This window comes from Drosophila montana, unplaced genomic scaffold (assembly GCF_035044405.1).
Source record: "Drosophila montana isolate Dmon_TW-CO22-7 unplaced genomic scaffold, ASM3504440v1 contig_402_1, whole genome shotgun sequence".
Lineage (NCBI taxonomy): Eukaryota > Metazoa > Arthropoda > Insecta > Diptera > Drosophilidae > Drosophila > Drosophila montana.
The window spans coordinates 4,409,468-4,425,519 of NW_026998739.1; the positions used below are offsets into that span (position 1 = coordinate 4,409,468).

Genomic DNA, 16,052 nt, shown 5'->3' on the forward strand with positions numbered 1-16,052 from the left:
TAAATAATATCATACCCCTATTCGAATGTACTATCCAGATTCTTTACCCAAGCTTTTAGCTTCTCACATGACTTACAGCATTATAATTAAACCATGTTAAGATAAAGCTAACACAAAGTTCATTTAGAACATGTAGTTTCGATATGAAGTTTCTTTTATCTTGAATATCTTTAGATATTCCATTAGATAGAGTAGTTATCCCTTAGCAATTAAAAAGCTGACAGCCCAAATTAGATAGATTTTATTTACAGTTTAGTCTTAAAGGTCATTGGATTTCCATCTACTATAATCTATTCAGTTCGGCCAAGGCCAAGCGATAGTTATACTCCTGGAAGAGTTCGGGGGCCACGCGATAGGGTTGATCGATTAAAGACAATCTAATGGGTGTCTGGCAAGAGGATGAGGCATATGTTGGCGCTGGTGGTGCGGCTGGTGGTGCTGCATAGACCGGCGCTGGTTGCGGTGCCTGTGGTGCTGCATAGAACGGCGCTGGCTGGGGTGCCTGGGCTGGTGGTGCCGCATAGACCGGCGCTGGTTGCGGAGCCGGTGGTGCTGCATAGACTGGTGCCGGGGCTGGTGCTTGAGCCGTGGGAAAGCTGTAGAAGGGCACGCCCAAAAGGGGCAAATAACCCGCACAAGCGGGCGCATTACAAGGTGCAGCTGGGGCTGTCGCTGGGGGCGCGGCATATGTAGGCAGTTCAATTGGTGCTGGTGCCGGAGCTGGTGGCTCATAAGTCGGCGGTGCTGGCGTTGGTGGCGGTGCTGGTGCCTCAGTCTGGGTCTCATAGCTTTGTTCCTGCTGCTTCAGCTTGGTCTCCAGCTCATCCCTTACGGCGGGCGCAGCTGACAGATAAATGATGGGCTGATAGACAATTTGCGGTGGCTGTGCACCACCATAGCTTTTGGCCGGCTGCGCATATTCCTCCACTTTGCTGTAGCTCTCGGGCGCGGATGCCGGAACAGTATCATAGGTGGGTGCGGGCGGGTCTGGTGTTTCATAGCTTTCGGCAGGCGGTGCAGGCGCTGGCGCCTCATAGTCTTCAGCTGGCGGTGGTGGTGCAGCTGGTGCCACATAGCCGGCATCACCATCGCCGGGACCGTCGTAGCTGGGATCAGGTGTCTCATAGCCGCTGCTAGGCGGCGCCGGTGCCGGATTGTAGTCGACTGGAGCCGCTGGCACGGCTGGTTGTGGCTCCGGTGGTGCATAGCCGTCATCGCCATAGCCTGGATTTGGTGGTGCCGCATAGTCGTTGCCCGGCTGCGGCAGCTGCTGAACACCACCACCGCACTGGCCAGCGCACGGGCCTGCACAGTTATTGCCCCACAGATCGGGCAGCTTCTTGAACAGTTTCATTTGCTTGAAGGGATCCAAAGTCTGCAGTTGCAATCCATTGCAGTTATTGTTGTTGATGGGTGGAAAAGCTGGCGCCAGGTTATTGTTGTAAGGCCAATTGTTGTAGTTGTTAAGCAAATTGTTGTTGTTGTTAAGCAAATTGTTGTTATTGTTGTTGAGCAAATTGTTGTTGTTGTTGCAGCAATTGTTTGGCCCAAACAAATCCTCCCACCACTTCATGAGCGAACGATTTGTGCGCTTGAGCTCATCATTGGGACCCACCGTCGAACCGGCATCGGCCATAAGATAATACGATGGCTGTCCAGGTGATGCAATGCTATTGGACATGCCCACCACGCCATCATGCTGCAGCGCCTGCGTGCATCCAGCCTGCCAAACGATGCAGCCGCAAAGTAATGCCGCCACCAAGCAGCTCCAGGAATTGTGCATTTTGCGTTGACGTTTGTAACTTTAACCTCGCGTCGCGAATACTCAATTGCAACTATTCGACGAGCTCCAATTGCATCGAGCAATCACTGTCCAAAGTTGCCTAAAAAAGTGCAAGCCTTGCACTTAAATACCCTGCCAGTTAAATGCACTGTCATTTGGCCACAATGTTCGACACGCACGGAAGTAGGCCAACTGAGGTCTGAATATGCTTTGCTCAGGGTCAATAAAAGTAGTCCAGGATAATTTTAACCTACTAGCACATTTGTCATAATTCAAAGCAACATAAGTTGTTCGGAAGATGGAAAGGTAGGCATGCTTCCAGAACATCCCCAAAAATCAGGCTTTCTAACTAAGCCAATCCATTTATGGTCCCTAATCTGATTTTAGGGCTCAACTAGATTTAAAATACATATATAATATAATTAGAATTATGATCCCGGAACCTTTTGATAGTCAAAATATTCAGTTTTTGAGATTTTTAAATACTTAAAATTTGCACAAAAATAAATTCCAAAAATTATTTAAAAGTTTTAATTTTAGCCACTTTTTTTTAAAGAATAGCCAATAAAAAAATATATATTAATTATATTAATAAGATAATGATTATTATCATTATGAAGCCCATTAATATTAATTAATAAATACTATAAAAGAAATCGTCAAAAAAAGGAAATTGAATAAATCTTATACCGATCAAAGGGCATAACAGTTTCTACCTTGGACGGCAATTCTTTAATTATTTTGTTGAGCGACATATGAAGTAGCTTTGGCTTTGTCTTGGATTTCACAAGCGAGAGTTCTAACCCGGTTAATAGAAATCCAATCGCAACAGCTGTGCCCATTCTGGTCAGCGCTTACTCAATCAGAGAGCTTGGACAATTGGCCGAGTACATTGACTCTAAGCCTAAATTGCTTTATGTTATTTATCTTCAGTTTTGTTTTTATTTATTTAAATTGTGTTACGTGCCCAACATGAACAATCAGCAGATTGCAGCGAAGAGCTGAGCCAAAGCGAGCTGTACGTATCGAGTAAATAGGTTCCTGTTTGATCCGTGAAGCGTAGCTGCCATAAAGACGTGTGCGCCAGTGGGAAACAAAATATAAATGCGCAAGGCCCAACGGAAGTACATCAGAGAAAATGTGTAAAATGAAATACATAAAGAAACTGCATAATAAATATGTACACAAGTATTTATATAAAATACTTCCTTAAGTAGCCATTGGCTTATTCATCGCTAATAAACTGGGCGTCAAATATGCCATGAGGTTGGCAGAGTCCAATTGAGCGCAAAGAAACGAGCAATTGCCCAACTAGAAAATACCCTGTAGCTGATTGAAGAATACAAGAGGTGGCTACTGAAAAGAGAACCCCGACTGAACATTGTTTTTCATTAATTCAGCGCAATGGGACGGATTTGACTACTAATTTGAAGCCACAAGCTCGAATAATCTCTGACAGGGAGACAGTCTAATATAAAAGATGTCCCCAGCTAGGATATTCTCTGATAGAATAGAGACAGTCTAATATAAGAGACGACTATCTGGTCTAGGAACTTCAAACTCGGAGTAAAAGTTTTTCAATAGAAAAAATCCCCTCTACTTTTCATGCCCATAAAATATGCATAAATCTCATGGAAACGCTTTCCGCTGTCTGTTGCATACACATGCACGAAGCCAATATACCCTATTTACACAATTTGAAGGAGTACAAGGTAAGAAAAAACTATATGATTCGTACAGACTGAATAAATTAAATGCCCTGCTAATTGGATAAATCTCTGTATTAAACACTATAAACCAACAGACTGCAGCAAATTTAAAATATATTTTCTTATTTGCCATTAAGGCATAGTTGAGGGTCGCTTTAAATCTATATAGCTCAACAATTGTTTGAAAACAAAGTTAGCTTGATATTCTAGAGGCATTTTAGGCGAAGCATTTACATATTATATCAAGTCATATAAAACATAAATATCAAATGTCTCTTTAACTGTCGGATAAAGATATTGGAATACCCTCCGCATCTCTAATGTTCCATCCAACTACTATATAGATAACACTGATGACATAACCTAACTAACATCAGAACGTAAAATCAAAGAAAATCAATAGGCACATTTCAATATCATAAAGATTAAGGTTTCACAGAGCAGCAAAAACACAATCGTCCAATTGAAAGCAAATATTTAAAAAAGTTTCTGAAATTGATCAATATATGAAATAAGAACAGGACCGAGCGGTTATTTTGCCCATTCGAGTTCCGAAAATGCACAGTTTTCTTTTTGTAGTAAACAACTAATTGGTTTTATTGATAGTTAGTTCTTTCATAGAGCAAAAACTTATTTAGTTAAGATCTACAAGCGCTGCAGATATTTGCGCTTTTGGGAATTATTGTTGCTGTTGCGTGAATTGTGTCGTTTGCGCTTGTTTTCGGTTTTCAGTTTATCCTCCCCCTTTTTGAGTAGTTGCTCGACCGTCAGTTCCTTGGACTCCAGAGATTTGGAGACTTCGGCATCTAGAGTAGAAGCAACGTCTTCAGTTGTACCAGCCGAGTGCGGCGCATCAGTGACTTCGTGTGATCCATCCTCGTCATCATCTTGGTCATCGTCGTCGTCTTCCTTTTGGCCTTCTTCCGGATCACGGGCGGTGCCAACGACTGCCGCAGCTGGTTCCGAGCTGACTTTGGAAACTGGTGCCAATGTGCTGCTGGAGAAGTTCAGGGTAAAAGTCTTAGGCGGCGCTTGTTGATATTGTGGAGCTGCCTGAAATGTGGCTGTTGTGCTCTGCTCGGGTGCACCAAACAGACGCATCCTGGGATGTTGGGTCGTTGGTGCGGCAGCGCCCAGTACTCTATTAAATGGATTAAATGGATTGAGATTGCCGAAGGGTCCGAAGGGATTCAGTACCGGTGCCAAGCCAAACGGAGCACCCACTTGTGGAGCCATGCCAAAGTTTGAGCCAAGCTGAGGAGCTGACATGCCATAAGCGGAGCCAGCCTGCGGTCCCATGCCAAAGGCCGATCCCACCTGAGGCGATGCCATGCCAAAATGATTGCCAAAGGGTGAACCCATTTGTGCTGCCAAGCTAAATGGTCCTCCAAATGAACTGCCCACCATGGACTCACGAGCCAGCGCTGGCGGCGACGATGCCCCTGAGCCAGGCACACCCAAGTAATGCGTGGGCTGTTGCTGTCCATAGCAGGGCATTGCTATAATTACGGGTTGAAAGCTTGGACAATGGGCGGGTGTATTGAAGTTTGAAGTGGACTCCAAAGGCGTCGAGCAGGGACGCGTACAAGAGTTGCAGGCATTGCCATCCACAGGTGAGCCTTGAGCGTAGCCCTGAGCCGAACTGGACTTCGGATTGGCATCGTAAGCGGGCTGCACTGCGGGCTGACTTTGCGGCGGAGGTGGGAAAGTTGGTTCCGGTGCTGCTGCAGCAGCTGGTGCTGTTTGTCCATACATTGGCATATAGCCAGAAGCTGGTCGGGACGGTGGCGCTACTTGAGCTACTAGCGGCTCCATGGGAGCTGCCTGCTGCATGGGGGCCGCCTGAGCCACTTGTGGCTCATTGGGCTCCAGGCTGGCATAGAAGGTGCGCATCACCGGATCATCGTAATACGGTGGCAGCTGAGCTGCTGCTGTCGGATGCTGCAGCTGTGTCTGCGCCAATGGCATCCACATCATGGGCGGAGCAGCACCCACCATGGGCTCGGGTAGTCTGTACTGCAAATTGAACTCCTCTTGCCGAAAGCCCACATCGGGTACGTTCATCACATCCTGATCCATGGCGGTACGATAACGTTGACTGCCCACTAACGAATCATAGGGATTGCCATTGCTCGCTTGGCTGCTCGCAGGCTGCGATTTAGGTTGAGGCGCTGCTTGTGCAGCTGGCGGCGATTTCGTAGGCGCTGCAGCAGCATATGAATTGGACGTGGTCGCTGGGCCTGAGCCTGCTGCAGTTCCGCGTGCAGCTGCTGCTGTGCCGCCTGCAGCTGAGTAAGAAACTGCTGGCACGCCATATGATTGCGGAGCAGGCCCAGGTGCAAAGGCAGCAGGAGCGGATCCATAGTGTGCGGCGGCGTGGGATTCACCGGCTGGCGACTGATTCTGATATGACGACGTTGGCGTGGCCTTGGGCGCTGCTTCTTCATAGTTGGACATGATCGGAAAAAACCCAGCGCCAAAGCTGGGAAACGATGGAAACGGCGTCTGAGCATACTGAGCATTTATGGGCATCGGCTGTGCCTCTGGTTGTGGATAATTTTGGATGGGTTGCTGCTGCTCTTCTGCTGCCGGCTGAGCTTGTCCGCCGCCACGTGAGAAATCAGTGCCCTTGCACATAAAATATGGCTCTTCCTGGGGTCCACTCGGTTTGATCTCCACACAAATTGTGGTCAACGTGCGCTTGTTGCGATGCAGCGCCTGCAGCTGCTGCTCATGCTGCTCCTCCTGGGCCAGGCCGAGTGCCAGCGGGCACAGCAGCAGCAGCAGCCTCAAATGCTGTGAATAATTGACCATTGCTTCCGTTTACTAACTTCCGTTGCTGCTGGCTGCGGTGCTTTTATATGCTGGAAATGGGGCAATCGTCAGAGAGAGAAGTACAAGACTAGATCCCCTCTGGATGGGAACATGAAACTCCCACGACTCACCCACAGAATTCTGTGTAATCTTGCGCAATCCGTGCAGCACTTCTTGGTTCACTTGCTCCGTTTATGGCTTAGCCTTTGGTACTGCACTGGTAATCGGAGTGTCTTTCACTTGAAATTCGTAGCACTGAATAAAAACCTTTATAACCATCCATATTGCCCCAACCTGTACCAGAGGGTTCAATATGAATTGACTACACTTCATAAGGTGGGGCATACCCATTTCGAGTGTCAACTCGAACTTTATTTAAAAAAAAAATATTTTTGGATGATCCAATTTAATAGTATAATAATAGATCCGTGAAGTATATAATTCCCGAAAAGTTCCTTATGAACATAATTAAATGATGATCAAATATTAATATTATGCTCTTCAGCACAATAATAAAGAAACCCCAAACGTTACCATAAAAAACACCTTTATATATCAAGAAAACCAATTTGGGTAAAAAAAAGTTCGGTTTAAAATCTTAAAATTTCAAAATCTTTTCAAATTCTATGCCTGCAATAAACGCAGTACTTTTATAATATTTTTAATAATTTACTTAATATAATTTAATTTCGATTGAAGAACATTCAGACGTTGGCATAATCTATAAATCCCTACAACGTATTTTCGCTCTTTCATTAAACTCTGAACATATAATTTTTATTTTCAGCTGATCGGAGCAACTTTTTAGCGGACTTCAATTTCGCGTGCTGCAGTTCAACAAACTCTCAAATTACCGTCCAGTCAACACAACCTTTTAATGTATATGGCAATATACCATGTATATATGTATACCTGTAGATGTATATGTATATGTAATACTGTTGAGCATTAGTTAAAGTTGTTTGATAAATTGGTCAGTTGGTCAAAGCGTATTGGATTTCGTGGCAGTGTATAACAATATAACAGTATAACAAAAGCTGACCTGACACAGCAGCCGAAGTAAGTAAAACCTCTGCCAGCAATTACTGAGGCATATAATTCGTGCGTGTGTAGGGAATTTTAAATTACCCAGTTCCCCCTTGGCTGGGCCTGTCGCCCCCCCCCCCCCTGCGCAACCAACAAACGTCGCTTTCATTTAACAAAAGTGCTAAACACACTTCAAATCGACTGGGATGGGGGAAGAGAGACAGAAAGAACGAGAGAGAGAGGAAGGCAGCAGGAAGAGGCAGTTTCGCATAATTTATAGGTGTAAGATGTATGGGCGCGTGCTCGGCTAGGTTGTTGTTGTTTCAGGCTGACTGACAGCGCCACTTACTCACTCATTTACTTATTTGGCGAGTGAGTCGGTGGCGGCATAGACAAAGTGGCTGGCTATATGGCCAACTCCCCTAGCTGGCTGGCAACCGCACCCATATTGAGGTCGTGCCGGCTTTTGGGGGTAGCCTGCGTTGTCGTTGCACGGCAGCACAACATGTGTTGGCACACACTAGCACACGACACACAAACACATGCACACACGAACACATCCTAATCATCATTATTTTCAATAAGCAGTTTATACAACCACCCCACAGCCGCCCTACCACCTTTCCCCCTCACAACACGCAGTTTTGGGCGCGGTAGCTCTAGCGTGCAATGTCATCGTCATCAACTTCTTCGTTCTCTTTAATTTGCCATATCTACCTTATCGCCCATGTTTTTTCTACCATTTATACCCATTGTGACTGGCTTATAAAGTGTATAAACGTTTTGTACAAATTGTATGTAACAAGCAGAATTAAAGCTTTTCTTGACCAGTATCAACAGTCGAATCAACCTAGAGCCAGAGAAGAGATGGTTACAGGCTATCTACCAGTCGGGCACTCTTCACTAGAACACTTTTACTTGTTCGAGAATCGCTTCAGATAACTGTCTCTTTTACGCTCTCCCTTCATCTCTCCATTCTTCAATATTTGCAAGCAAATAAAATCAAGTGCATGTAAATCGCGCCATTTTGATATGCGTGAAAAAGCTCAGTGGCAAAAAATGTTAACCATGTATGTTTGTATGTATGTTTTTATATTTTAAAGATGGTTAAATATGCGAAGGTACATACCATCACAGCTGGAGAAAAGGTGGTTAATTGACAAATTGAAGTTTAACACACACAGCACGCGCGATTTTCGTCTTACGAGAGGAATGTAGATAATTTTACTTTATTAAAATAAAAACACACACACACACAACAACACACGCGACAGGCTACGGCCGATCAACAGGGCAGACGCGCACAAACTAATTTATCTCATTAAGCTCGCGCCTACGCTAATTCGTCTAGGCTCAAATCTGCGCTCACACCATTCACTCTCGCTCTCGCTCTCCTCTTGATGCGCATCCAAAGTAACGGGATCAAAAGCATCGCCGCCATTAGCGCGAACGCAGGCTACATATGAACATATATTTTATATAGCTCCAAAGTAAATACATATAATACATTTATCTATTAAGAACGTGAATACAAACCAGCGCTTAAGGGAAATTTTAAAAATCCCATTAAAAGCGTATAATAGTTTTAATAGTCTTCTGTATAAATGGAAGAAACTTGAAATGATTGTAACAGCAGCTCGGCGTACAGGGTATCTTTTGGTCGGGCAATACCAACTAAAGAAGTTTTACCAGACTTTTTAATTGTTGGGCCTTTTATAGATATGAACCAACTAGCTGGGGCACAGTTAATAATTCTATCAGTGTCAAGTGCCTTTAATCAAAATGGGAATTTTTTGGCAATAGAATTAAGCAAATGGGAAAAACAAAAGTAGGTTTGTTAAAGTTAGTTGCAATTTAAATATAGAAATATTTATTAATATCATTAGAAATTATTTAAATGCCTATGGGAAGAACCCCAAGCAGACTTCCGGGGACGTGCTTGTGCCTTATGGGACTCAGCAGTTGGCGCTTGAGCCAGATATGACGTCATGCTAGTTTCTTCCTCATTGTTGCTACGGGAAAAAACGGTGCCCTTGCGCCTCAAATAGGGCTCCTCTAGGATTCCTCTAGTTGCTGTTCTCGCTGCTCATCCTGGCCCAGGCCGAGAAGCAGCCTCAAATGCTGTGAATAATTGACCATTGCTTCCGTTTACTAACTTCCGTTGCAGCTGGCTGCGGTGCTTTTATATGCTGGAAATGGGGCAATTGTCAGAGAGAGAAGTACAAGACTAGATCCCCTCTGGATGGGAACATGAAACTCCCACGACTCACCCACAGAATTCTGTGTAATCTTGCGCAATCCGTGCAGCACTTCTTGGTTCACTTGCTCCGTTTATGGCTTAGCCTTTGGTACTGCACTGGTAATCGGAGTGTCTTTCACTTGAAATTCGTAGCACTGAATAAAAAACTTTATAACCATCCATATTGCCCCAACCTGTACCAGAGCGTTCAATATGAATTGACTTCACATGATAAGGTAGGGAATAAATATACAAATATTTTTGTAAGGAATAAATAAATAATATTGTAGCTAACATAATTAAATATTACTAGCCATAAATGTCAACTAAATAACTTAATAATTCAATATTAGTAACTATTACCTACATTAATTAATATATAAAACATATTTATTGAAATTAAAATCAAAACAAATATATAAAATTCTGCTTAAAATCTTAAGAATATAAATACATAAAAAAGTGTAACTAAAATATGTTTTTTAATAATTAGAATATATTATCATGTTCAAATTCAATTGCAGAGCATTTAAAAGTTGGCATAGCCTAAAAATTACTCCTAGGACTTCATATTTACGTTCATTAATTTGTATTTTAGCCGAACTTGGCAACTTTTAAGCGCGTGTTGCAGTTCAACAAACTCTCAAATTACCAGACAGTTTGTGCAGTCCACAAATTATATAGATAATTATGCATATATTGTATTGATGTATGATGATGCGTTTGTTTATAATTCAATATGGATTTTAGACAATTCAATCAGTTAATTAGAATGATTTGATGTTGGGCAAAGGGCATTCTAAGATTAAAATAAAGCATATTTTTAACTAAAACTTGTCAATCTAAATGACATTCGCACATATTACAAACAAAATAAAAAAAAATGTTATTTTGTTAAATTCGCACAGTTCGGGAATAATTTCCAAGCTAACCAAAATTTAGGGTACACATATTATTTTTAACGATTTATATACCTATATATATTTTCAAAATTTTCAATGGACATACCCAATGAGACAGAGACAACGGCAAAGCCAGCGGAGCTTGTGGAGCAAGCGGAGGTGCTGCGTCCCGGATTGTATTATCTGTCCACGAATACGAAGACACCCTTTGTGGAACTCTATGCGAGCTCTGTGCTGTCGGCGTGCTGCGCCGAAATATTCTGCTATCCCTTGGACGTGCTGAAGACTCGCATGCAGATTCAGGGCGAGATCGCCAGCAAAACGTATTCCAATATCAAATATAGGGGCATGTTTGGCACTGCCCTGGGCATCATCAAGGAGGAGGGCCTGCATAAGCTCTATGGCGGCTTTTCGGCCATGGCGCTGCGCCACTCGATCTATACGGGCCTCAAAATGTATATTTATGATGCGCTGCGCGAGGCTCTGATCATTGACAAAGATGGCAAACCGAAACTGACATTTTTGCGTGGTGCCATCTGTGGCATTGTCGCCGGCGCTGGCGGCACTCTTTTAACCTCGCCCACCGACCTGATCAAGGTGCAAATGCAAATGGAGAGCAAACGGCGTTTAATGGGTGAACCACCGAGAATACACAATGTATACCAGGCACTCACATCCACCTATAAAGGGGGCGGGATTGTGGCCCTGTGGAAGGGCACGGTGCCAAATGCTTGGCGTGCCGGCCTCGTCACCTTAGGTAAGTGATCCCCAGAGTAGAGCTTATTTGAGGATTTGGAACGTAGCATAAGCCCTTAACTATTTACGGTCCATGGATCGAGCAAGTCCAGATCATATTTATGTTGTTTTCAGAAATATTTTAGAATGCAAGTTGAGGTTATATGAAAATTTATATTAGTTATGTTATTATATTATTTAAATTATTGTTATATTATTTATATTAGGGTATTACCAACTATATGTACAGTATCTATATCTACCTATATACATATATATTTTTGACTAAAATATTTTGATTGAGATATCTTAAATAAAATAAAAAATATCTTAAACTCCATAAAATATTTGCATAAAACAGCAATTTTTATATATATATTTATATATTATTTTATATATATATATATATATATTTATTAAAAAAAAAATTTATAAAAAAAATATATATATAAAATAGAGATTTGTTAATGATGATTAAGAAATTAATCTGGACCTCTATAATTCTTAGCTGTTGTATAAAATAATTATATATATCGTTCATTCAAAAAAATGCGTTAAGTATATAATGTTCCTAGCAAAATCAAACTGAAAATAAGTTTTACACATTTTGCCAATAATTCCCCGAAATCGACTATCAGAAAGTTTAGAACATTTTTGTGATGCTTTATCTACCAACACCACCCCCCCCCCTCCCTTTTTTTTTGCTTTCTCAGGCGACGTTAGTTTTTATGATCTAAGTAAGCGCCAACTGATGAACATTTTGGACATGCCCGATAATCTATGGATACAGTTTCTGGGTGCAATGATAGCAGGATTTGCGGGAGCAGTGCTTAGCACGCCCGCAGATGTGGTCAAGTCGCGTATCATGAACCAGCCAGTTGATAATACGGGCCGTGGCCTGCACTACAGTGGCACCATGGACTGTTTCACGAAGCTGGTGCAGCAGGAGGGCTTTCTGGCCATGTACAAGGGCTTTCTGCCGTATTGGCTGCGCGTGGGACCCTGGACGTTAATATTTTGGCTAACCTTTGAGCAGATCCGTAGTCTTCATGGCGATGCGGGTTATTAGGGCCCAATCAAGCTGTTTCTGATATTTGTGTTACAAGCACAAACACAATCAAATCGAAAAATGTTGTTATATAAATTTTGTATTGTTCAGTAGATAGATAGTAAAATAACCGACAACAAAAACGCAAATTTTAAGTTATGGATAGGGATGAGAACAACTATTGGCACTTAAAGCCACTGTACGATAAGGCGGCAATACGCAATGTGGAGAACGTACAGGAGCAAATCTCGGTGAGAAACCTGTTCCAGCTGTATGTCAATACATTCATTGGCGCCAACTTTGCGGAGGCATGCATGTATTCGCTGGACGTGAGCAAGACCCGCATGCAGATGCATGGCGAGGAGGCGAAAAAGACGGGCAGCAAGCCGCGCAATATGTTCCGGACTCTTTATGGCATTTGGGTTGAGGAGGGGCCGAAAAACCTTTATGCCGGCTTCTCGGCCATGGTCGTTCGTAATTTCATATTCAATTCATTGCGCGTTATGCTGTACGATGTATTCCGGCGCCGTTTCATTTACGAAGATGCCCAGCATGCCCAGTCAATCCGGATACATCATGCTTTTCTGTGCGGCAGCGCAGCCGGCTGCATTGCCCAGGCGCTGGCCAATCCCTTTGACATTGTCAAGGTGCGCATGCAAATGGAGGGCAGGCGCCGCCTTATGGGCATGGAACCGCGCACCTCAAACTTCGTAAGCGATCTGGCTGCCATCTATAGAAGATCGGGCGTGGTCGGCATGTGGCGAGGTGTCGGACCGAGCTGTACACGCGCCTGCCTGATGACCGCCGGCGATGTGGGTGCCTATGATCTATGCAAGCGCAAGTTAAAGAAATATTTTGGCTTGGAAGAGGGCATACCACTGCGTTTCGCCTCCTCAATGGTCGCCGGACTGGTGGCCAGTGTGCTCAGCAATCCGGCGGATGTGATCAAGTCTCGAATGATGAATCAGCCGATCGATGAGAACGGCAAAGGTCTATACTACAAGAACTCGGTGGATTGTGTCGCCAAACTGTTGAGAGAGGAGGGTTTTCTCAATCTGTACAAGGGCCTAATACCCTGCTGGCTGAGATTGGGACCCTGGTCGGTGCTGTTTTGGTTGTCCGTCGAACAATTACGTGTATGGGAAGGACAGACAGGCTTTTAAATATTAAATTTCAGTGAATATAGTTTCTTGTAAGGGCAGCGGTTGGCGATTTGAAACGTGCCCCAGATTTAATAGTCATATCTACATTTTATCCTGTCGAATAAAAATTTTTTTTTATTTCTATGAGTGTATTTTTCATTTCTGTAAACAAATTCTAGTTATGAACATTAAAGATGTATATCTAGATTACCCAAACAGACGACCATGCCCGGTACCCATCGAACAGACCACGCAGGCCCGCCATTTCCTGATGGAGTACATCGATACGTTCCTTGTGGCTACCTTTGCCGACTTCTTTACCTACCCGCTGGACGTGACCAAGACACGTTTACATTTGCAGGGCGAGGCCGCGGAGAAGGCTGCCGCTGGCATACCCAAACGTGGCATGTTCGGCACACTGTTTGGAATGATGCGTGAGGAAGGACCAAGTGGTCTTTACAGTGGCCTGATAGGAATGGTTATCCGAAACCTGTTGTTCAATGCTCCTCGTGTCGTTATCTACGACTATGCACGCCAGCAGCTGATCTATATGGATGAAAATGGCAAGGAAGCGTTGCCCATAATGCAAGGATTTCTTGGCGGCTGCCTGGCCGGCTGCCTGTGCCAGGCAATTGCCAATCCGCTGGACATAGTCAAGATACGCATGCAAATGGAGGGCAGACAGCGCTCACTCGGCTATCCAGAGCGCGTGAGGAATGTGATCCAGGCGCTGCAGTCCATCTATGCCCAGGGCGGTGCGAAGAGCTTGTGGAAGGGCGTGGTGCCAAGCTGTCTTCGGGCCACGCTCATGACAGCGGGTAAGCAAATAAAAAAACACACGAGTGCATTCATTTTTAATCACATTTATCGCACAGGCGACACGGCCTGCTATGATCTTAGCAAGCGCCAATTTATAACCCTGCTGGACATGGAAGATGGGCGCATTATACAGTTCCTGGCATCAGTATCCGCCGGCTTGGCGGCCACCATACTGAGCACGCCAGTCGATGTGGTCAAGTCGCGCATCATGAACCAGCCGTTCAGTGACGAGGGCCAGGGCCTGCGCTACAGGAACGCTTTAGACTGTTACTACAAGCTGATTACACAGGAGGGCTTCTTTGCCATGTATAAGGGCTTTTTGCCCTGCTGGTTACGCCTTGGTCCCTTGTCGATTATATTTTGGTACACGTTCGAGCAATTACGCCGAGTACAGGGCGAGACCGGATTCTGAATGAATATACCCCAGATTTAGGTACAAATGATGTACGGTAAAATGTTTGTAAAATTGTATAAACGTAAACAAAATTAATAAAGTGCTAATTGTGCTGATAGTCGAGTGTTATCGGCGCTGATATGTATATATCGATAGGCAATCTTTTCTTCATTTACTGCCCAACACTGGTTTATAATTAGCCAATTCAAATTCTAAACAAAAATGCAAGGCCAGCCGGCAGCAACAGCATTGTTTTTATTGAGGCATCACAAGTCGTAAAAAATTACACATGCCTTTGAGAAATTTGCATATTTTATTAAATGAATTAATGTGAGCTGATTTCTAGCTGCCCCGCAGCCAAACAATTTATATGATGCCGTTAGAGCTAGGAAAATAATAATAAAACACACTCGACAGCATGCCGAAGTTTTGATACCCTAAGTGAGAGGAATAGGAGAAATAGAGTATATTCAACAAAATTAACACTAAGTGTGGACAGATTTAATTAAGACTCGGATGCAAGTCTTTTTCTATGACTAAATTAAAATACTCTTTGCAAGGGAAAGAGTACGTCGCATAGACCAGACCTATATTTATATATACTATTCCTATATTATGTAGAAGTCGAATAAGTTTTCATAGATTTCAAACGATGACTACTTCTATGACTAAACTGTAATACTCTTTGCAAGGGTATTCCACACATAGACGAGCCATAAATTGTTAGAGGGGGAAGAGTGTACGGCGCAAAGACCAGACCCAGTCAGTTTTTATCAACAACAACAATAATCATCATAATAATAATATGCTGTGATTAATTGTGCAACCGATAAAAAGCCAATGCTGATTTTCACCAAAAAAAAAAAAGAAACTCAATTTAAAAGCGAAAGTGTCAAACACATGTGTTGGAACTCATCATCCAAAGATGTGCGAAGATTTTCACGCTGCGAAAGAATTTGTATTTTTGGGTCAATGTTTCGGCGGCCCGCAAAATAAAAAGAAAACGAAATATGTCGAAAATGACATTTGCTGAAAAGAACAGCAACTGCGAGAAAAAAATTAAAAATTTTGCACATTATTTATGAAATAATTGTGCGATTGCGTCAGCCATAAAAATGTAGATAAAAAATATGTCGTTGACTTATTTTCCATGAAGGCCCCGTTTAATTAAAAGACAAAGAATTTATGAATTATAAAGCTAAAAGTATTTCATGTAAATTTGTAGCTAGCCCAAGCGAAATATCCGCTAGGTCGATAACCGAGTTTATTAACCTATCGATTTGCAATCGACAGCTTTAACAACACTGGAAAAAAAACACCTTTTGTGTACCATTTTTATGAGCAGGATTTTTGCCTTGCTCCGTTTTTTATTTCAATAGTATTAAAGTATCGTATTATATATGTTTTTCATTTCTTTTTTATATTTATATTAATGCATTGT

General features: G+C 43.1%; 5 protein-coding genes across 5 annotated transcripts; 3 read left to right on the top strand and 2 right to left on the bottom strand.

Annotated features, from left to right (window-relative positions):
• Positions 1–225: 225 nt before the first annotated feature.
• On the bottom strand, positions 226–1,836 carry psd (palisade). The gene has a single exon (XM_064697601.1). It carries the CDS (start codon positions 1,781–1,783, stop codon positions 284–286), a length of 1,500 nt encoding a protein of 499 aa, XP_064553671.1. The 5' UTR covers positions 1,784–1,836; the 3' UTR covers positions 226–283.
• Positions 1,837–4,049: 2,213 nt separating this feature from the next.
• Positions 4,050–6,586, bottom strand: LOC135439411 (nascent polypeptide-associated complex subunit alpha, muscle-specific form). Its single transcript, XM_064698135.1, has 2 exons — positions 6,438–6,586; positions 4,050–6,356 (listed from the first exon to the last, which is right to left on the bottom strand). Exon 2 carries the CDS (start codon positions 6,304–6,306, stop codon positions 4,138–4,140), a length of 2,169 nt encoding a protein of 722 aa, XP_064554205.1. The 5' UTR covers positions 6,307–6,356; positions 6,438–6,586; the 3' UTR covers positions 4,050–4,137.
• A 3,834-nt stretch (positions 6,587–10,420) lies between these two features.
• LOC135439225 (mitochondrial uncoupling protein 4-like) lies at positions 10,421–12,399 on the top strand. Its single transcript, XM_064697905.1, has 2 exons — positions 10,421–11,230; positions 11,922–12,399. Exons 1-2 carry the CDS (start codon positions 10,570–10,572, stop codon positions 12,275–12,277), a joined length of 1,017 nt encoding a protein of 338 aa, XP_064553975.1. The 5' UTR covers positions 10,421–10,569; the 3' UTR covers positions 12,278–12,399.
• Positions 12,298–13,542, top strand: Ucp4C (Uncoupling protein 4C). The gene has a single exon (XM_064697906.1). It carries the CDS (start codon positions 12,415–12,417, stop codon positions 13,417–13,419), a length of 1,005 nt encoding a protein of 334 aa, XP_064553976.1. The 5' UTR covers positions 12,298–12,414; the 3' UTR covers positions 13,420–13,542.
• LOC135439227 (mitochondrial uncoupling protein 4C-like) lies at positions 13,503–14,686 on the top strand. The gene is made up of 2 exons (XM_064697907.1): positions 13,503–14,216; positions 14,274–14,686. Exons 1-2 carry the CDS (start codon positions 13,580–13,582, stop codon positions 14,627–14,629), a joined length of 993 nt encoding a protein of 330 aa, XP_064553977.1. The 5' UTR covers positions 13,503–13,579; the 3' UTR covers positions 14,630–14,686.
• The last annotated feature ends 1,366 nt before the right edge of the window (positions 14,687–16,052 follow it).

Bases quoted from the DNA above. Each gene is read 5' to 3' on its own strand.
- Ucp4C (XM_064697906.1), top strand. From the start codon at position 12,415: ATGGATAGGGATGAGAACAACTATTGGCACTTAAAGCCACTGTACGAT.
- LOC135439411 (XM_064698135.1), bottom strand. From the start codon at position 6,306: ATGGTCAATTATTCACAGCATTTGAGGCTGCTGCTGCTGCTGTGCCCG.
- psd (XM_064697601.1), bottom strand. From the start codon at position 1,783: ATGCACAATTCCTGGAGCTGCTTGGTGGCGGCATTACTTTGCGGCTGC.
- LOC135439227 (XM_064697907.1), top strand. From the start codon at position 13,580: ATGAACATTAAAGATGTATATCTAGATTACCCAAACAGACGACCATGC. The intron at 14,217-14,273 runs GTAAGCAAATAA...TTTATCGCACAG, and splicing joins GGCCACGCTCATGACAGCGG to GCGACACGGCCTGCTATGAT.
- LOC135439225 (XM_064697905.1), top strand. From the start codon at position 10,570: ATGGACATACCCAATGAGACAGAGACAACGGCAAAGCCAGCGGAGCTT. The intron at 11,231-11,921 runs GTAAGTGATCCC...TTGCTTTCTCAG, and splicing joins TGCCGGCCTCGTCACCTTAG to GCGACGTTAGTTTTTATGAT.